We start from the raw sequence: 22,032 nt of genomic DNA, 5'->3' as shown, positions 1-22,032 counted from the left end.
AGGTGGGATGGTCATGCTGCAATCCCTTCTCCTCCATTCTCCTCTTGGGATCTTGGGCATGCACGCACACGCGCCCGGCGTGAGTTTAAGCCACCAGGTCCGGGACTCGAACCGTGGACGACTATGTGGGAGTCCAGTGACAAAGCCATTACACTAACTGCTGGTCCCTGAATTTGGGGTATTTTATGATAACAGACAAATGTAGTTATGCCTTCCTTTATCCCCAAAGTACTTTTTATGCAAGCCTTTCTTTTTCTTTTTCTTTTCCTTTATTTTTTATATTTTATTTTTTATTTTTGGAGAGGTTTTTGTTATAGGGTGCATGTGCTTGCCATAAAGACAGAGACACACAGAAACAGAAAGCAAGAAATCACCCCCCAGGGGGAATGGCCACGTTACAATCCCTTCTCTTCCATTCTCCTCTCAAGATCTTGGGCATTCACACATATGTACCTGGCATGAGTTTAAGCCACCAGATCTGGGACTCAAACTGCAGTTGACTACATGGGAGTCCAGTGACACAGCCATTACACCAACTGCTGGCCCTGAAAACCTTTATTCTAACATTTAGTATATTGCGCTATCATTTTGCTTTATGTCTTTTTTGTCTAGACTGTGAGTGTCCCAAGAGCAGGAGTTTTTTGTTTTATTCTGTTTTGTTTTACATTGTTTTGATCCAGCAGCTAGAACATCACCTAACCCATAGTTAAGAGATTGAAAAAAAAAAAGAGAGAATATTTTGGCACACATAATGAAAATGATGTTTCTAGAAGGTATGGGTGAGTATGAGAATGTAAGTGAAGAACAGTACAGTGACCTCCTAGGAAGAGTCCAGGCATAGTGAACATCTGGTCTCTAGGTCTACCCTATTGGGGATGGCAGATTAAGGGTTGAGGATCGGGGCCAGCAGAAAGTGTAGTGGTTAAGACACTGGACTCCTACATAGTTGACCATGGTTGAAATCTTTGACCAATGGCTTGAAACTCACACTGGCACATCTGCATGAGTGCCCCAAATCCTGAGAGGAGAATGGAGGAGAAGGAATTGCAATGTGGCCATACTCCCAGGGTGGTGATTTCTCCCTTTCTGTCTCTGTCTGTCTCTCCAGTGAGAGCTCACATCCTATACCAAAATCCCCTAGGAAATAAAAAAGTGGTTGAGGATCAGCACCCTCAGCAAGTAGGCCTCAGCCACGTGAAGCTGCAAAGTCCTGGTTCGCCTGGCCTTGACTGTGTATAATGAGACAATTGTTGGGTGGAGAAACTGGGGGCTGCCTGAAGGGCCCTTTGCAGGAGCTGTGGTTCTCTTACATTCCCCGCCAGTACCAGGTCCAAGGTCCAGTGAACAGTCCTCATTGCTAAGGAAGTCCAAGATGTTCAGATTCTTCCTTTGCAAGGTCATCTATCAAACTAGTCCTAAACTACCCAGTTTTAGATGAAAGACGGTCCTTAAATGTCATGTAATATCAACCCAGGAAGGAGGGGGAAGATGTGCTAGAAATAGTTTATGTAAAGAAACAACTTCAAATCCCTTCCTCTTGCTTAGATCACCCTTTACAACCCTTTCACCTCTTCTATGAATGCGATGTAACTTCAGGCCTTACGTTCTTACTGAGATACTAGTGTAAATGCCTAACAGAGTCCTCTTGATTTCATTCAAAATGATGTTTTACTCTTCCCATGAGAATACAAGATGACTTTATGCCTTGTGTGTCCAAACATTCATTTATTTATTCATTCACTCACAACTAGGACAGTAATAGGATGTAGTGAGTGGGCTCTGATTCGAACTGACATTTAAAGCCTGGTGATCTCCAGAAAGTCACTCATCCTCTTTGAGCCTCGGTCTCTTCATCGATAAAATACAACTTACAATAATTTATACTCTAATTGGGCTGCTTCTTGAACATGTTAAGCACTTTGCCTCTTCAGGACCTTTGCACATGCTATAATGTGTGAATATACATATATATATATGTATGTGTGTGTGTGTGTGTGTGTATATAAATATATTATCTATACATTTATAATCTAAATAAATAAATTTATATAAATTTATATAAATTATACACTTATATTGTAAATTCCAAAGTACATTTTTATATACAATATAAACTATATATTTCTCTATATATGATACATATATATGTATTTTAGACATAAGTCCACACTAGTCAACATTTATTTCAAAAGAAGAAAGAACTGCATAGGTATAAGTCTCAGTCAAAATCTAGAGTGAGTAAATATTTTGTTAAATTAATAAATTTATTGAATTCTATCGAGTACTGTGCCAGCTGCTTTATGACATTTTTGCTTCATAATAACTAAACAAGGTAAGTATCCATGCCCCCATTTTATAAATGAGAAAAATGGAGATCCAAGAGGTTAAGCGGTCACCCACATACATGGCAATACTGAGATTCAAGTCCAACTCTGTGGCTTCAAAGGCCCCACCCTTCAGCTATGCCACACACCTTCTCCATGGCCCGCATGGGCTCCTCACCAGAGAGGACCCCGTGCTGCCTGCTTTACCTCTGATGAAATGTGATTTTGCTGCCACTAAACCAAAGCCAGACCATACCATGCTCTTCTTGTCAGCCTTCTGGATTGTGTACCCTGTGATGGCAGCATTCCCATCATCCTTCGGTGGTGTCCATGTTAGCGCAACATTCTCTCCCCAGACATCCTCAATCGTCACAGTCTGGGGTGGACCTGGGCGATCTATAGGATGAATCACGGCATTAAAAAGTGAGATAACTTTCCCTTTTGATCTGTACCTTGTACATGAAGATATATTAAAATGTCCTTTCCTGTGTTATAGGAGACAGCTCTCTTCCAGACCCTATCTCAGAGGCTTCTCAGACCTTGTGCCTTCCATTAGAATGGGGCCAGATCATGGGACCAGCAGTTGGCATAGTGGCTATGTCGCTGGACTCCCATGTAGTCAACTGCAGTTCAAGTCCCAGACCTGGTAGCTTAAACTCATGCCAGGTGCATGTACGTGTGTGCCCAAGATCCAGAGAGGAGAATGAAGGAGAAGGGATTGTAGTGTGGCCATTCTCCCCTTGGGGGGTGATTTCTCGCTATCTATTTCTCTGTCTTTCTGGTGAGCACATGTGACCTATAGCAAAAAAACTCTCAAAAAAGACAAAAAAAAAAAAAAAAAAAAAAAAAAAATGGAGCCAGGCCAGGTAAAAGGGCACAGCTTCTTGAACATGTTAAGCACTTTGCCTCTTCAGGACCTTTGCACATGCTATAATGTGTGAATATACATATATATATGTATGTGTGTGTGTGTGTGTGTATATAAATATATTATCTATACATTTATAATTTAAATAAATAAATTTATATAAATTTATATAAATTATACATTTATATTGTAAATTCCAAAGTACATTTTTATATACAATATAAACTATATATTTCTCTATATATGATACATATATATGTATTTTAGACATAAGTCCACACTAGTCAACATTTATTTCAAAAGAAGAAAGAACTGCATAGGTATAAGTCTCAGTCAAAATCTAGAGTGAGTAAATATTTTGTTAAATTAATAAATTTATTGAATTCTATCGAGTACTGTGCCAGCTGCTTTATGACATTTTTGCTTCATAATAACTAAACAAGGTAAGTATCCATGCCCCCATTTTATAAATGAGAAAAATGGAGATCCAAGAGGTTAAGCGGTCACCCACATACATGGCAATACTGAGATTCAAGTCCAACTCTGTGGCTTCAAAGGCCCCACCCTTCAGCTATGCCACACACCTTCTCCATGGCCCGCATGGGCTCCTCACCAGAGAGGACCCCGTGCTGCCTGCTTTACCTCTGATGAAATGTGATTTTGCTGCCACTAAACCAAAGCCAGACCATACCATGCTCTTCTTGTCAGCCTTCTGGATTGTGTACCCTGTGATGGCAGCATTCCCATCATCCTTCGGTGGTGTCCATGTTAGCGCAACATTCTCTCCCCAGACATCCTCAATCGTCACAGTCTGGGGTGGACCTGGGCGATCTATAGGATGAATCACGGCATTAAAAAGTGAGATAACTTTCCCTTTTGATCTGTACCTTGTACATGAAGATATATTAAAATGTCCTTTCCTGTGTTATAGGAGACAGCTCTCTTCCAGACCCTATCTCAGAGGCTTCTCAGACCTTGTGCCTTCCATTAGAATGGGGCCAGATCATGGGACCAGCAGTTGGCATAGTGGCTATGTCGCTGGACTCCCATGTAGTCAACTGCAGTTCAAGTCCCAGACCTGGTAGCTTAAACTCATGCCAGGTGCATGTACGTGTGTGCCCAAGATCCAGAGAGGAGAATGAAGGAGAAGGGATTGTAGTGTGGCCATTCTCCCCTTGGGGGGTGATTTCTCGCTATCTATTTCTCTGTCTTTCTGGTGAGCACATGTGACCTATAGCAAAAAAACTCTCAAAAAAGACAAAAAAAAAAAAAAAAAAAAAAAAGAATGGAGCCAGGCCAGGTACAAGGGCACAATCTTTGACTTCCTTGACTTACCAAAAATCAAAAAGGTTTAACCAGTGGAAAAATTGTTTAGTTTAAAGGACATGATCATTCATCCAAGGGAAGATTTGCCATAGAAATCCGTTAAGCTAAAGAATCTCAGGTTTTAGCAAATAAATAAAAATGATTGGAGGCTAGGCTTTTCCAGCTCTGCTCTTAAACTTATGTCTTGACATTGCAAAAAAATTATAGAGCATTTCAAGCAAGAGGGGTCTGCCCATAAGGGATCTTCTCTCTATTCCCAAATTCTGTATAGAAGTATGACTTAACCTTATTTATTCTTTTGACAGGTAAATATTTAACTGTATCTACTGGATCAATCAACTTAATGTCTAACTGTTCAATTTTGTTTAGGTATAACATCTTTAATTTAATGAAAATTCTCCATGTTTTATTATAGCTTTATTATTAGTGAATTTTATGTGTAATAAAAAACATGCTTATATCTAGAATTTGCAATTTTTTAGTGTAAGAATTCAACATAGGGAACAGTTTTGTCATTGGGGAGTTGAGAAACAAAGAGTAAGAGAGAGCTGGATTATAAAGCAATACAGAGAGGTTTCATGTAACGTAAGGCAGGTGTGCTGACATATCTCCATGGTCCCAGCTACTTGAGAAGCTGAGGCAGGAAGATCAAGATACAGCAAGACCCTTTCTTTCTTTTTTTTTTAAAGGACTATTTTATTTAACTTTAATTATTTTAATTTGACCAGATAGGAACAGAATGAGAAAGGGTGGGGGAAGTAAGAGAGTAAGCTGCTAGGTCCAGGACTTGAACTATGGTCAACCATGTGGGAGTCCAGCATCCTTAACCACCATGCCACCCTAGCACCAAGACCCTTTCTTAAAGAAAGAAAAAGAAAGAAAAGGTACTCCATTACTATTCTTGAACATACGTTCTAAGTGTCCCCTAATTAGTTCTTTTAGACTGTGAAAATTATTTTGAAATGTTAACAAATCTAAAAAGAACTTTTTTTAATGTTTAAAGAATTTTAAAAATATTTAAAGAATTTTTTGTAGCACCTAATAAAAATTCCTACCCTTGCCTTAATGATAAAGATCATTAGTACTGTACTGCTCTGACAGATCATTCTGGTTCTTTCCTCCAAACTTACCAACGATCTGGATGTCGATAGATGCGCTTTCCATGTATTTGTCCACTTTGACTTGCAGATCATATTTTCCAGAGTGGCTCCGCTCTGCTTTTCTGATAAATATGATGGTATCAGTCTCAGAGTTGCGAATGTTTATTTGATTCTTATCAATTTCTTCACCATCCTTCTTCCAAGTTACTTCTGGTCTTGGTTTTCCCTAAAGTGAAAGAAGTAGAGCAGATAATCAGATGATCTCAGGATTGTTTTTTACTTCAGTATTACAAGAATGACAACTTTTTTTTTTTTTTTGAGAGAGAGATTTTTGTTATAGGGCACATGTGCTCGCCAGAGAGACAAGAGAGACAGAGAGACAGAAAGCAAGAAATCACCCCCTCACCCCAGAGGGATGGCTATGTTGCAATCCCTTCTCCTCCATTCTCTTGGGATTTGGGACACACACGCACATATGCCTGGTATGAGTTTTAAGCTACCCCCGGTCTGGGACTTGAACCACAGCTGACTATGTGGGAGTCTAGCAATGTAACCATCATGTTATCTGCTGGTCCCAGTGACAACATCTTAATCCATTCTAGGCAAGGTTGGAAAACATCCTCATTCTAGTCTGGTGATAGGGACCACAGCAGCAAAGCGACTTTCTGTTGACTGTAGTTTGTGTGAGAGACAATACATTAAATACATGATGTTTTTATTTTCCTTAATCTTCACATCAAGAATAAGTGTCATTATCTTCATTTTTGGAATACAGAAGTTAGTAATTTGTCCAAAACTTTGCAACTAAGAAATCAGGAGTCCTACAACCAGGTCTCTCAACTGGGTTGCCTACTCTCCAAAACCCTCCAACACAGCATAATAGTTAAGAGCCCCTGCTCTCGAGCCCTGGAATCTCGATTTGGACCCCAGCCACTTAATAGCTGTGGGACCTTGGGAAAATTACTTAAATTCTCTGTGGCTAAGTTTTCCAAACTGTGAAACAGGAATATTGTAGTACCAACCCACAGAGTGGTTATAAAGACTGAAGCTCTGATTAAGCTTCTGCCCAGTACATATACAATTTTTAAATCTTATTTAAAATGCTACTGATTATTATTCACTGTACTATGCTGGTCATTTCAAATTTGTTTAAAATTCTCTCCTTGCTCTCTCTACTACTGAAAGAATTCTTTAAGAACAGACTTGAAGAAATTATAATCTCATTCATGGACATGAGTTTCCGTTTCTATTACAAAGAAACTTTCTAGACTCCTAAGCACTCAGGCTCACTCTCACTCACAGGAACCAAGCATTCATTCGGTCAGGGCGGGCACAGCTTGCCTATGGGCTGGGTGATGAGGAGGGATGTGGAGCTATACACCAAACCTCTGCTCGCAGAGATTGAAGAATGGTTAGGGTGCTAGACTCATACCCGCGAAGCAGAGAACAACATTTTTAAACACAAGGAAAAACAGTTCCATGTCTTACTTCTTTAAATGTGTAGTTATTTGCTACTGGGGAAAAGTGCGAGTTCTTTCATCACCTACGGAGTATAAAAAGCATTGATTAAATGTCAGGGGACACGGACTTTGCTCTGGGCATTACCCTGTACTTGCTATGTGACCTAGGACAAGTCACTTAACCTGTCAGTGCATCCCCTTCTGCCTCAGAAGGTATTTCCTAGGATCAAATAAGAAAACATTTGCAAATGCTAGAGGTTACATGAACATACAAACATGACTCTCTGATCTCCTCACCCCCTTCCTGGAGGCTGAGCAAATCACAGGTTACCAGACCTATAAGTCTCTGCTCTCAAGCTTTTTCTTCTCCCAGGCCCAGTAACAGAACCAAGCTGAATAAGCAACTAACTCTATAAAATGTGGAAACTGGGATTGGCCCTGGTGGTAGGGATGATGCAGAAACTCGAGGGCTGACCAGTAGGCCCTGTGCAGAGCAGGGCTGGGTCCCTCATGCCTGCCTTATCATCACTCTTGGTTTAATCTAAAGTTGTGAGAGAAGAGAAGTGAAAGAATCTTGCTGAACCACCGCCTTCTTCCTCTGCTATGCCCCCACCTTACATCCTCCTCTGCTTTGTTCTGATTTTAGGTACTGTGCGTGTCATGGATCACTGGCTCTTCTAAAGATTGGGTTCTGGGGTCTGAATTGGCTGTCACTTTAGCTTATTTTTCATGAGATCCTGGGTTTAAACAGTGATGTGTGTGTGTGTGTATGTGTGTGTGTGTGTGTGTGTGTGTGTGTGTGTGTCTGTCTGTCTGTCTGTCTTTATGTATCCAAAAGTGGATTTTGAAAGTGAAGTCTGAAGACCAGCAGATGGTGTAGTGGTTTCATTACTGGATTCCCACGTGGCCAACTGCAGTTCTAGTCCCCGGCCCGGTGGCTTCCAAATTACACCAAGCATGTGTGTGTGTGCTCAAGATCCCAGGAGGAGAATGGAGAAAAAGAGAATGTGGTGTGGCCATTCCCTCTGGGGGTGATTTCTCACTTTATGACTCTCTGGAGAGCACATACACCCTATAGCAAAGAGAGAGAGAGAAAGAGAGAGAGAGAGAGAGAGAGAGAGAGAGAGAGAGAGAGAGAAAGTGAAGTCTGATCTTACAAACAATAGATTCTTGGCTGGACAATGACTTGACTTAACAACAAGCACACATTTCAGTTAGTGGCATCAAGATTTCAAGTTTGACTCATCTCTTATTGGATAGTTGTTTGGTTTGGGGTCACTGTGGGAACTAAGCACATACTGTTTTCCTGAATATTATTAAACCAAAAGCATCACTTAAAATCATCAATTTTAAAGCTATATAGAACCAGAAAGAATCTTCAAGCATTTCTTCAGTTGGTATCTCCTTGGTGTTCTTCCCTGTCCCACCATAGTCCCTGAGCTTTAGACAAGACTATATCTCATTTGTCTCACATAGAAGAAAAATCTGTGACCATTTTATGTATTTCTCTGCTTCTTTAATCATTCCAAGTCCAGAACTGCAATGAACTTAAGTTGCTAGGGCATCTCCTTCAACTTTGTAACAGCCCTGGAAAGGGAAAAGGAGCGACCCCTCAATTATTACCTGGTAAGGTATAACCAAATTGACAGCTTCTCCAACTCTGCGGATATAGGTTTGCTTCAGGTGCCTGGGGATACGAATCTTTGGAGGCTCTGCATGAGAGTAAAAAAGTATAATTTTGCAGTCAATATAATATTCTGGAAAAAAGCATAATGGCCTGATGCTTACCAACATATCCTGCCTTAGATGTGCCACTAACAGGTTATTTATGTAACTTTGGCTCAAAAATATTTCTTAAAGCAGAGAGATTTTAACAGTTTGACTCACAAAATTTATCCTGGACCTCCTTGACTTTATTGCAACTTTATGTTTTTATTGTAATGTTAAGCCTAAAGCAACTGTATGGGAATAAATTAAAGCAGGGGCCAGCCAGTGCCACAGAGGTAACACAGTAGTTGGCAAAGCTGAACCTTCCTGGTCTAGGGGTCACACCTCAGGGCCTCCCTATATATGCTGGGCATACGGGTGCCCATGCACTGGGCTGGCTAGAGGGGATCAGACCATGGAGTAAAGACCCTCCTAAGTGTCTCTCTCTCTGTTGGAAGAAATAAGTAAATAAATAAATAAACAATGGAAACTACGTTTTGAAAGTTCCCCACCTACCTATGATTTCCTTCACGAGAATGGGCTGAGAATAGTACTTGGGCTCACTGGCGCCAGCCGCGTTGACAGCCTTCACACGCACAAAGATCTTTGCGTCCGTTGGCAGACCCGTGATGGTGAACTTGGTCTTGTCAATCAGATCTGTGTTTGCAACTATCCAGTCCTCAGCTAAAATCCACAAAAGAAAAACAAGAAAAAAAGAATAGTGCTTAGTGAAAGAAATCATCCTAACCATTATAATCAGCTCCAAATTAGTTTTTTACTCATAATTAAATCATCTAGAGGGAATATGACATTGGTTGGGACTTAAGACTAGATGGGTGGGCATTTTTTATATATTTAAATGGAAAACAGCCTAAAAAGGCTAGCATGAACAACAGAAAGAAGAGACGATCAGATTCTATCAGGTTTCCGGAAAAACCTCCTATTCAGAATTAAAGTACCCTGAATACTAGTAGCTGTCCCCAAGAATTTCACACCAATTGTATTCTAATTTGACTTTATAAAGATTGATGTAATCAAGATATTAAGCCATCTTGTATGCACTAAAGTCTCAAAAAGCAGAAAAATGCTATTTTCATCAATGATTTATTATTGCAAGACACTAATATGAGTGTAGAGAATCTGAGCATGTTCCTTTGCATTTATGAAGAACAGAAGTTGGGGCCAGCAGATGGCGTTATGGTTAAGACGCTGGATTCCCACATGGTTGACCGCAGTTCAAGTTCCGGACCTGGTTGTTTAAAAACTCTTGCTGGGCGCATGTGCGTGCATGCCCAAAATCCCGAGAGGAGAATGGAGAAGAAGGGATTGTGATGTAGTCATCTATCTGAGGGGTGATTTCTCACTTTCTGTCTCTCTGGCAAGTATACACATCCTATAGCAAAAATTTCTCCAAAGGGGAAAAAAAAGGAAGTTTATATCTACCAAGAGGAAACACAGCTTACAATTCTTTCCCCTCAACCAAAAATCTGATTCTTTTTCAGTTTTTGATGGCTTTGTCTGCAATGTCAAGAGAATTTGAACACAATACTCAGGGCTTACAAATAGTACGTCTTCTAAAAGTTAGTATGCATTATGCCCACAGGGAAAAAGGTCTGGATCCCACATTATTAACTCACCTCCCTCTTCCCCCCAAATCTTAGGTTCTTTTTGTTGGGGCCAGGGGTGGGGTGTATTTCATGCTCGGGTATGGAACATTCCCAGAAAGATTATCACATAGTAAGAAAGTCGGAGAGCTTCACGGCATACTTTACCTGGCAGATCAAACGCAGCCTCCCCATTTTCATCAGACTGTTTTGCTGATGTACCTTTGAGAATCCGTCATTAAAATTAATTAAAGACACCCACTTTCACACCAGAAGAATATGTATCAGTAGTCAGCATTCTCTGTTAGTAAAGTATGCAAAGTATGCAAAGAGACTTGTCTTCAGAGCAGTGATGGAAGAGACCAAACATGTTAGGGGGTTCCTCAGGGAGGCACAGCTGGCTCTGCAGACTGTGGGTTTTGTCCTGAGGCACCTGCCACAGAGAAGAGAAGAGGAGGGAGAAGAAAAGGGAAGAGGAGAAGAAAGAAGGCTGGGGCACCTCCAGCCATGGGAAGTAGAGACAGAGAAGAACAAAGCAAGACTCTGAAGAAAAAGGAGCCGGTCCTGGAGTCCACAGGGAAATGTGGCACGGTGCAACCATCTAGCCTTGTTCCTGTCCCTGCCACCCCGTCATGGGAGGGTTTTCTCAGGTGCCCAGGGAGCACAGTGCTTGAGCCTGGGAGTGCAGGCTCTTGGGATAAAACCAGCTGTGTCTTACTAGGGCTCAAGTTTTTCATATAAAGGGACACTGCCCAGCAGCTCAGGAGGCAGCCCTTGTTGCCATGACAATGAATTCTGTGTTAAGAAAACAAATGAGCCTGGGTCCTGACATTCCATATGGGTGGCTCACAGGATGTCTTGGGCATACCCCCTGGTTTGGGAGTCAGGAGAGGAGCAGGGCATGGGGACACAACTGGCTGCACCTGGGAACTTTTGCATCTCTCTTGTTCCAACCCTACCAGGAGCATCAAGGAGAAAGGGCAGAAAATCAGAGTACCTTGGCAACTGGGGGCATGCAAATGATAAAAAATGACTTACAAGTTTGAAAAAGAGACATGTCTTTAAGTCATGGTCTAGTTGGGAGCTATCGCGTTGGCATTTTTATAGTCAAGACACAGTGGATGAGAAAATGAAAATAGACTGAGGAACATATGTGAGACAGTGAAGAACTAGAAAAGGAGAAAACGTCAAGAGAAAACAGGACGAAACGAGTTCAGAGGGGAACAAAAATAATCCATCTCTTCACACTTGAACCACTTTAATTGATGGAAACAGTGAGGAAGAAAGTGTCTGGGGGGATGGGAAAGGAATTTGTAAGTTATTTAATGCATGAGGAGAAGTTTTAAGAAAGAAGAGAATGAGAGTGAAGAAAAAAACGAGAATAAAATACTGCAGGCATTAAAAACAAAAACAAAGAGAAAGGCAGAATCAAAACCAACACACGATCTTGTAAAAGAAAGAACTCTCTTACAGAATAAATCCTGACATATCAAAAAGCGTTAAACACTATAGAAGATTAGTCTGGAGGACAACAGCCATTAAAAGAGAATGAAGAATAGGGCAGCCACAGAAAAAAAAAAAGTAAAGAAAAAGACCACAAGAAGAAAGATATACACGTTATGAAAGAACTTCCATAGCCATAGAAAGCTAATTCCAAAACGTTATGTGACAAAATATATACATAATAATGACTGTGTACATATACATATGTATATACGGATATACATATATATCTACACAGACCACACGCACAATTATGTAAAATACACTTCGTTGTATTTTATCTAAGGTGGGTAACATCAAAATGACAGCCATCTATCATTTTGCTGTATCTTCTTACTTTTTAAACCTATCAGAAAGAAAAGAGTAAAGAATTTGCTCCATTTCATACATACACAAAAGGTTCGTGCTCAGTAGCCAACACATGTAAGACTGAGAGATTCTGCTGGTTGGGCAATACAAAAACCAGAATGGTTGTTAAAAATAGGGGGTGGTGGTGGGCCACTGGGTGGAGTAGTGAAGGCACTGGATTCCTACATGGCCAACGGTGCTTCAAGTCCCAGACTCAGCAGCTTGAAATTCACTCTGGGTGTGTGTGCACGTGTGTCAAAATCCCGAGAGGAGAATGAAGGAGAAGGGATTACAGCGTAGCTATCCCCCCAAGGGGGTGATTTATTACTCTTCCTCTCTGTCTCTCTCCAGGAAGCGCATGTACCATATGGCAAAAACAAACAAAAAAAGGATGGGGAGGTGGGGATGGAATGTGATAGAAATAAACTAGATTCTGAAGTGTTCAAGAATTTACTAGCTGCATTAGTGACATTGCCCCCTCCCTTACTGTGTTAATCTTGGAAACTTGGTTGTAATGACTCCCCTGCTTTTGGTTAGTGGCTCTGTAAGCTCTGGAACAATCAAGCAAAGTACTCCATGAGAGGAATTTGTGAAAACAGAATTGAGTGATACTCGGAGACCTCTTTCCCCTCTCTTCTCTCCTAACCAGCGATGGGCATTTCCATGGTGCCTTATTCCAGAGGCCTGGCAATTCTTTTTCTATAATTTCGTCTTCTTAAATAGTCTCTTCTCCATAGTAGTTTTCTTTCTTGGGGAAGCACATTAGCATTTCCATTCCTGATTTCCAAAAGGTGCTCTAGGCCTCTTTCCTTCATTTGGAAGATCCATGTTAAAATTGGGGGTTCAAAGATTTTTCTTAAAGGTTCAGTCTTGGGTTAAAGCTTATAGAATGTGAAAAAGATCCCCCCGTGGATTTTTTACCTACCATCATTGAGAATGGAGACTGGGTCCAGAGCTGGGAAGGTTTTATTCACTTATTTTCAACTGCCATTCCCTTCTATTCATGGCAGGTAGGAAACCAAGAAATACGTAGGCTCTCAGGAAATTCACCTTTTTGTTTTTCAGGGACCCTCTGGTCCATATTTTCTGGTATCATTTTCTTTTTTTCTATTATTTCTATGAGTTTTTCTTTCTTTTGGCATTATTTTTATTCCCCTCCTAAATTTAAGTGATTAATCTTTTAAGTGATTAACTTATCCTGAGATAAGTTATTGCCACATGTTGAACCTATTTTTTCATACCTTATGGAGGCTTCATGCTACCTCTTTTAAAACAAAGAGCTGTTCTTAATTATTCTTCTTTTCTTATTTTTTTTCCTTTAAGAAGGTGGAAGATGATCACCAGGTGGCCAAATATGTACCCTTTCATTATTAGCCCAAACAGGCAGCCTTTTGATGACTAACTTCTGCTCAGTATAGGTTTTAGAATTTCTCAATTGTTTCATCCTAACTAGACTTGTATTTTGCTCTGGTGTAATTCAGTTCTACCAGTTCAAGAGGTGAAGGTCCCTGAGCCCCTTCTTCCTATTGTAGTTCAATCATGTGGCCCAGTCTCGCAGCCTAGCCAGGATATTTTTCATATCTCAATTATGAAGCTCAAAGAAAGGCTAAGGTTTATACGTCCTCAGACGGATGACCCTTAGCTTAATCTCATTTTCAGTAGGAAGGCTATGAATTCCCAAGAGAGACAAAAGAAAGGGGGAGCATATCTCACCTATTGATGGTGGTTTTCATTCTAACTTGTACTTACTTCCTTCAAAGCAATACTCTAGCACATAGCCATCTAAACCTGCTGCACCAATCTGGTCTGGGGGCCTCCACTTCATGGTGACAGTCGTGTCAGTTACAGAATCAACAGCCAGAAGAGTGGGAGGACTGGTAACAGCTTAAAAGAGAAAAGAGAGAAAAAGAAAGAAAGAAAGAAAACTATCAACTACAGAGTTATAGCATAGAAACTGTGATAAAATGAACTGGGATACAAATACAAACAGATACAGAAGCCCCATACCTTAGTAAAATTCAATTAAGACTCCTTGAGCAGGCTGTGTGTAAGACAAAGATCTGATTGAAACAAGAATTTTGAAAATGCTGCTACACTTTTGCCTGCGCTTGGGAGGTTGGTGTGGGAGGCTGGGAGGCCCAAGGAAGTTGAAGAAGTCAAAACTTGAGATCTACTGAGCTAGGGTAAATTTCCCATGACTCTCTACTTCTCAAGTGGTAGGCTAAATTTTCTTTCTATTGAAACAAATACTTGACTATCATAAAATGGTGAGATATCTTATCTTTCATTTCTGTGCCTTCACTGACTGGCTTTTTGGTTCAATAGATAACATTTAGGGTATAAAGCAAAAAGACCAGTTTTTGAGTGTGTGCAGTTGGATGAGCCAACCACAATTGTTTCAGTTATATTGTTTAACTGAGATGTTGGGTTAAATCTTCAGAAGGGCAAGTGGAGGGTGGTCATGTACCAGTGAATTTAGCTACATGTTTTCAGTAGACAGTGGCAACTGGTACCATCCACAGCTGCCATTGGAATTCTGATAATGAATTCCAGGGCCTGCATTATGAAGATGTTCAGCTCTACCAAAGTTGCTTTTTAATTTTATACATAGAAAACTGCCCCTGACCACCTCCAACCTCCTGCTGACCACTCTAAGAAGCCTCCAAGCCTGTTCCAGTTACAGAAAGGAAAGTGGTTGTAATTTGGGGCAACAATTTGCATGACAAAAACACATCTCTCTTAACTCACCCAAAGGAACAAAAGGCTTGGAGGGCATACTGGGCTTGGAGATGCCGATGGCATTGACTGCAAAGATGCGGACCTCGTAGGCCACACCTTCAATCATCTTCTTGGGCTCAAATGTTGTTTCTTTGCAGAGATCAAAATTCAGCCTCATCCACCTGGAACTCTGCTTCTTTTTCCTCTCAATAAAGTATCCTGCAAGTAACACAAAATGGGAACTGAGGACTTTTTTTCTGGTCCCAAAGTTAAATTTCATCAGATATTAAAAGTTCTTAAAATATTGCTTATTCTCAGCACTCAAATTAAAATAGTCATATGCATATGTATTTTAACCCACCTTACTCTGTCAGTTGTTTGGGAGATTATAGAGAACACAAATAATAAAAATATACATCATAAGATATAGATAAAAAAAAAATGATTGGACTAGCAAAAATTTAAATTGTACTAGAAAGATAAGAAAAATAGATGACAGATATGTAGTCCATAGCAACTTAGACAGTCACTGTAAATAAGCAATACTGTCAAGGCAATATTAGTTGGTTCTGAGTCCCAGCAATAAAGATAAAAAGAAGGAAGTAGTCAGATTTGTGATTCTCATTATTAGCAAAAGAAAAATTCTTGTGCCATAGAAGAAGCACATTTTTCTAAACATTTCACACAGGACAAAAATTTCTTCATAGACATAATTGTACAGGACTAAACATTTACTAACTACAACACTGAAAGTTAGACTTACGCTGATTTCAAAACTAGATATTGAGCATATTTGTCAAATAAAGAGAAGAGGCAATTAGACCATATTCATCAGAACTATTAAATCTCGAGTATTTACAGAGTGTTTTAAAATACATATGTTTCAGGGCCAAAAGGTGGCACAGAGGATGAGACAGCTGGATCCCACATAACCAACTGCAAAGTTCAAGTTCCAGAACTGGTAGCTTGAAAAACATGCTGGGTATGTGTGCATGTGTGTCCAAAATCCTGAGAGGAGAGTGGTGTAGAAGAGATTGCAGCATGGCCTTTCCCCCTGATGGGTGATTTCTCACTTTCCCTCTCTTTCTGCCTCTTTGTTGGTCTCTGGCTAGTGCAGACACTTTATAGCAGAAACAAAAGCAAAACATATTATTTAATTTGAATGGGTATTTGAAATTACAGTATAGTAAATTTTCTTCCAAATGCAACATTTAAAAAAATGTACTCCATACTAATGTACATAAAGAGGACACCAACAGCAGTTGGTGTGGCAGTTACACATGACCAACATGCAGTTACCTAAGATCGGAGACCCTCCATCATAGGCAGGAGGCTCCCAGTTCATGATGCACCAGTCATCTCCCACCTCGGTCACATTTGGTGCCACTGGAGGATCAGGGATATCTGTAGTAGGCAAAGAACAGGATAAGATAAAAAATAATAAAATTAGGAAGAGAGAGTACAAAGGAAAACAGTAACAGAAAAATACTTATTTTGGCAATAACCTAGGAATTTTTATTTCTCAGTACTTTTCCGTGTTTACAGAAATGTGTTTAGTAACTAAGTTGGGTCAAAAGTTATGTTCAATATGGGATATAGGAAGGAGAACCCAGTAAAAATAAAAACAATGATGTCTTCAAGTCTCGTAATGAGTGTGACAACATTAGAGACTAAGCCCTACATGGGACCCAAGGCACTTGTTCTGTATCTTGAAAATAGTAATTACAAAATTATTGCCTGAATGTTGGATATGGTGGTGGTTGTTTTTTAACTACTAAGTGCACTTTCAGCAAAACAGAATAAAATGAACTGCCAACAGAACAGAATAAAGTCAATTTTCTATCAGTTGGAATATTCAACATGACTGGTAGAAATCCAAGTCAGAAATGGCAAGTCATCATGTCTTATAGGTATAATCTGCTAGGTAAAGTGATCTTAGTTTTTGACATATGGAGTATGTGTCTTAAAGGAAAACAAAAGGGAGAAGACATGACATAGGCATTGGAACGCTAATACTCAGCTAGTCTCGTTTTACTTGGTTTCAGGCTTGACAAAAATACACTTAGTTGTCGAAGGACCAAAGTAAATTACTCCTCCGCAACAATTGTGATGTGGGAAATGATTTGGAAATTGTGTTTCAGTGAGTTGTAAGAGCACCAAAAGGGAATATGACTTTGGCGAGTGAATAACCAGCAACCCAAAATGGCTGACCTTAGCCACTCATTCCTCCACTAAGAAGTCCTCTAGGCAAGAAAGAAAAGGAAAAGGAGGAAAGGAAGAGAGAGGAAAAGAAAAGTAAAGGAAAAAAAATAGTGAAAGTAGGAAATGAGAGATAGTGATGTATAAAATATATCTAGGCTGTGTTGTAATTGGCTGCCCAGAAAAGCTGAGATGATCTAGCAGTTGAATCTAGACATGTCAGCCTGATTCTAGAAGTTTGTTAACCCAGAGGACTTACCCACAACTTTAATCTTGATGCTCGCATGTGCTTCTCCAGCTTCATTTTTCAGATTTATGTGGTAAACACCAGAGTCATCTCTCTCAGCTACATCAATGACCAGGGTGCTGCTATCAGGGTAAGATTCTGCCCGGATCCGGCCGCTGCCCTCCATAATAGCCTAGAAAGGAAAGAAACTAAATGTGGCATGACCTCCTACACAGCAAGGGTTATTTCAGAGTGCTTCACAACATGAGCTAGACATGATGCTAATGCCCAGAATATATTTTCTCAATTAGTTCTCCCCAACTCTAATGACAAAGGTATTATCTCATTTTACACAGGAGAAAACTGAGACTTAACTTGCTCAAGGTCACTTAGCTAAGAAGTAGCAAAACTGGGATTTGACTTCAAAGCCTACTAACCACCAACTTTTCCATGAGAAAAATACAAGAGAAGTGTCATCTAGAAGATGATGAGTCTCTTTGTGTACGAAGTTAAAAATACTCAAACATGGGACCAACAGATGGTGTAATGGTACATCGCTGGACTCCCATGTAGTTGGCTGTTGTTCAAGCCCCAGACCCAGCAGCTTAAAACTCACACTGGGTGTGTGTGAGTGGGTACCCAAGATCCCAGGAGGAGAATGAAGGAGAAGAGATTGCAGCATGGCTATTCCCCCTGGGGGGGGGGGTTCTTGCTTTCTGTCTCTCTGTGTCTCTAGCAAGTGCAAACGACCTATAGCAAAAATCTCTAAAAAAAAAAAAACAAAACAAAACTCTCAAATAGAAACTACATAGTAACTTGTCTATTTCCTTAAAGAGCTTGAAAAAAAAAATACTGTCGTGAAAAAGGTTGAAGAAGGCAGCAAGATCAATTTTCCATTCATATTATCGAATATTAGTTTCCCCTTTCTAGGAAGGACATGGAAGAATGAACATCTAAGATACAAAGTAAAGACAGAATGAAGTTGAGTCTCCTACTATGTTTTCCTTCCTTGTTTTTTATTTTATTAAATTTTTTGGGACCAGCAGTAGGTATAATGGCTATCACTGGACTCCCATGTAGTCAACTGTTGTTTGAATCCCGGACCTGGTGGCTTAAACTCATGCCAGGAGCATGTGTGCCCAAGATCCTGAGAGGAGAATGGAGGAGAAGGGATCAAGGCGTGACCATCCCCCCTGGGGAGTGACTTCTCGCTTTCTGTCTCTCTGTCTCTCTCTGTGTTTCTGGCAAGCACACACGTTCTCTAGCAAAAACCTCTCAAAAATGTTTTTTATTTATCTTTTTATTAGTATTATTTACTTCTTTTGCTTTTTCTCAAACCTGAAACTTAAAGCTGTATAAAATTTTTCTGGTTCCCAGATTATATCTCCTATAGGACAATGACTGTCCAATATGCAAAAAGTAGAAACAGAGGTCAAGGTAATTTAGAAACTGAGTAATTTGCCCCTAACTATTAATCTCATAGTCTTCTGTGTCTGGAATTTGGGCTCATAAATCTTAAATAACATAGGATTATGACAATAGTAAGAGTACCTGAAATAATTTTCATAATTCTTCCATGTTATAATAGAACAAACTTTCTTCATTTTACTAAATTCTAAAATATATGTCTTTATATTAGTCAAATATTTAGAAGATACTGTCTTTTTTATATGAAAAAAAATTAAGGTGGAAGATTATTCTGTCAGTTTCTAATTTTGTTTTATTTGTTGGCTTGTTAGGCTACAGTTTACCTAGATTGGATATATAGTTCTATGAATTTTGACCAATTCATTGTGTAATCACCATTATAGGTATAGATCATTTAGATCATTTCCATCACCTCCAACAGGGTCCCCATGCTCATTAGCATTCAACCCATACGTCGCATCCAGGCCTCTGGTGACCACTGGTCTGATATCAGTCCCTAGAGCTTTTCTGTTTCCAGAATGTCATATGAATGGAATCAAATGGTATATTGCCTTTTAAAAAAAAATTATTTTAGTTAACCTTATTTATTTATTTATTTATTTATTTATTTATTTACCATAGGGGGACAGCGTGAAAGAGAGAGAGAAAGTGAAAAAGCAAGATACCAGGTTCGAGACTCAAAACATGTTTGGTCACGTGGGAGTCTAGCACCCTTCACCACCACGCCACTTGCTGGTTCTGGTATATTGCCTTTTTAATCTGGCTTCTTTTACTTAGCACGATGCTTTTAAGATTCATCTATGTTGCTGCATGTATGATTAGTAAATTCTTTTTATTGTAGAGTCATGTGCCACTGATATTCTATGTGTAGTTGCTTTATGTGTGTACAAACTATATGTTGATAAAACTGGACTTTTGGGTTGTTTTCTGGTTTTGGAAATTATGAATAAAAATGCTAAAAATGTTCACAGGTTTTTGTGTGAAAATGTATCTTCATTTCTCTTGGGTAAATATCTAGGAATAGCATTGTAGAAATGTATGGCAGATGCGTGTTAAACTGTATTAAGAACTACCCAACTGCTTGCCAAAGTGGGTGTATCATTTTGCATTTACACCAGTGATACATGAGAATTTAGTTGTTCCAAATCCTTGACATCATTTGGTAGTATCAATTTGTAAATGACTCTTTAAAAATGACTGTTTAAATATATTCTAGCTTTGGTCTACCTTCTTTCACACACTAATTATTTTGAGGTTTAGTCATATTCTTTTGTGTCTCCAGCAACTCATTCCTTTGTACTGCTGAATAGTATTCCACTGTATGAATATGTTAGATTATACTTTGTCATAGATTATAGTTTATCAATTACTTGTTGATGGAAATTTGGGTTGTTCTCAGTTTTGGGATATTACAAATAAAGCTACTATGAACATTTGTTCTAGATTCTTCTTTGGTCAATTGTAGTGGATTTTTACATTGATGACTATGTCATTGGCAGATAAAGATGTTTTACTTCTTCCTTTCTAACAGTTCCTTTATTTCCGTCTCTTCTCTGGTTGCCCTGCCTTGAAGCTCCAGTACAATATTGGATGTAAGTCGTGCAAGTGGACATCTTCTCTTGTTCCTGATCTTAGGGAGAAAACATTCAGTCTTTCTGTTAAGTAGGATGATACTTGTAGGATTTTCATGGGTATCTTTCATGATGTTGAGGAAGTTCCTTGCACTTCATACTTTGCTGAGAGATTTTTATTAGGAATAGATATTGGTTTTTTTTTTCAATAATTGTCCTCCTACATCTATTTAGATGATTGTAGTTTTTTCTCCTTTGTTACTATCATGAATTATATTAATTGATTTCAAATGTTAAACCAACTTTTGCCTTCCTGAGATAAGCCCTGCTTGGTCATAGTGAATTATTGTTTTTAATGTATTGTTAGAGTTGTTTAGAACTTTTAAAAATCTTTGTTTATAAGTGATACTGGTTTATAGTTTTCTTGTAAGCTCTTTTTCTGGTTTTACTATAAGAGTAATACTGGCCTTAAGGAAAAGAGTTAGAAAATATTTCTATTCCCTTTAGTTCAATTTTCTGGGAGAGTTTTTGTAGAACTGGTATTATTTTTTTTTTATTTAATTTATTTTTTAAATTTCATTTTCTTTTATACAGTCAATCATATTATTTAGCTTACAATGTGAATATTTTAACATGTGAACATTTTACCCTAGTCCAGTTGACTGAACTATAAAATATCTTTAACAGAAATTGGCATGTTTCTTTGTCCAATTAATGCATTAATGCTTTTTCTCCCCATTTTTCTTCTAATTGTTCTTCTTCAAACCCTACTCTTTCACACATACTATATCTTTTTTGTTGTTGTTGTTGTTGTTGTTGGAGAGGTTTTCACTATAGGGTGCGTGCGCTCGCCAGACAGACAGAGAGATAGAGAGACAGCGAGAAATCACCCCCCCAGGGGGGATGGTCACGCTGCAATCCCTTCTCCTCCATTCTCCTCTTGGGATCTTGGGCATGCACGCACACGCGCCAGGCATGAGTTTTAAGCCACCGGGTCCAGGGCATGAACCACGGTCGACTACGTGGGAGTCCAGCGACATAGCCATTACGCTAACTGCTGGTTCCCCCCACACACTATATCTGTATTTACATCCATTTACTGTGTTTCTATATCCTTTAGTCAATCACTTTCAGTCATAGAGTGCGGACACTTGGTATAGATTAAGTGGGGACATACAATGGCTCTCCTTCATAGCCTGGCTTGCTTCACTCAGCAGTAAATCTTCCATATTCATCCACTTTCTGTCAAAAGCCAGGGTTTTGTTGTTTTTTATGGCTGAATAATATTTCAGAGAGTATATGTGCCATAGGTTTTTGATCCATTCATCTATTTATGGGCATTTGGTTGGTTCCATGTCTTGGCAATTGTGAATAATTGCCGCAATAAACATTGATGTGCAAGCACTTTTCTGATTAAGAATTTTTCTGTCCTTTGGGTAGACACTAAAGAGTGGGATTGCTGGATCATATGGTAGTTCTATTTGTAGACTTTTGAGAAATCTCCAAATTGTTCTCCTCAGTGGCTGGACCAATTTACATTCCCACCAGCAGTGTAAGAGAGTTCCCCTTTGACCACATCTCCGCCAGCATTTATCTTTTTTTTTTTTTTTTAATCCTAGTCATTCTGACTGGGGTTGGGTGGTATCTTAT

General features: G+C 39.4%; 1 protein-coding gene across 1 annotated transcript in view; it reads right to left on the bottom strand.

Annotated features, from left to right (window-relative positions):
- MYBPC1 (myosin binding protein C1) overlaps positions 1 to 22,032 on the bottom strand; it is an 86,820-nt gene that overhangs the window by 14,073 nt on the left and 50,715 nt on the right. Inside the window, exons 17-25 of the mRNA XM_027775564.1 lie at positions 17,417 to 17,576; positions 16,258 to 16,362; positions 14,989 to 15,177; positions 13,990 to 14,124; positions 10,558 to 10,611; positions 9,302 to 9,469; positions 8,702 to 8,790; positions 5,649 to 5,844; positions 3,884 to 4,023 (exon numbers count right to left, since the gene is read on the bottom strand). Coding sequence (XP_027631365.1) covers positions 3,884 to 4,023; positions 5,649 to 5,844; positions 8,702 to 8,790; positions 9,302 to 9,469; positions 10,558 to 10,611; positions 13,990 to 14,124; positions 14,989 to 15,177; positions 16,258 to 16,362; positions 17,417 to 17,576 — 1,236 coding nt within the window. The remainder of the gene's footprint in view (positions 1 to 3,883; positions 4,024 to 5,648; positions 5,845 to 8,701; positions 8,791 to 9,301; positions 9,470 to 10,557; positions 10,612 to 13,989; positions 14,125 to 14,988; positions 15,178 to 16,257; positions 16,363 to 17,416; positions 17,577 to 22,032) is intronic.

This window comes from Tupaia chinensis, unplaced genomic scaffold (assembly GCF_000334495.1).
Source record: "Tupaia chinensis unplaced genomic scaffold, TupChi_1.0 Scaffold000054_1, whole genome shotgun sequence".
NCBI lineage: Eukaryota > Metazoa > Chordata > Mammalia > Scandentia > Tupaiidae > Tupaia > Tupaia belangeri.
This window is presented reverse-complemented; position numbering and strand designations above follow the sequence as displayed.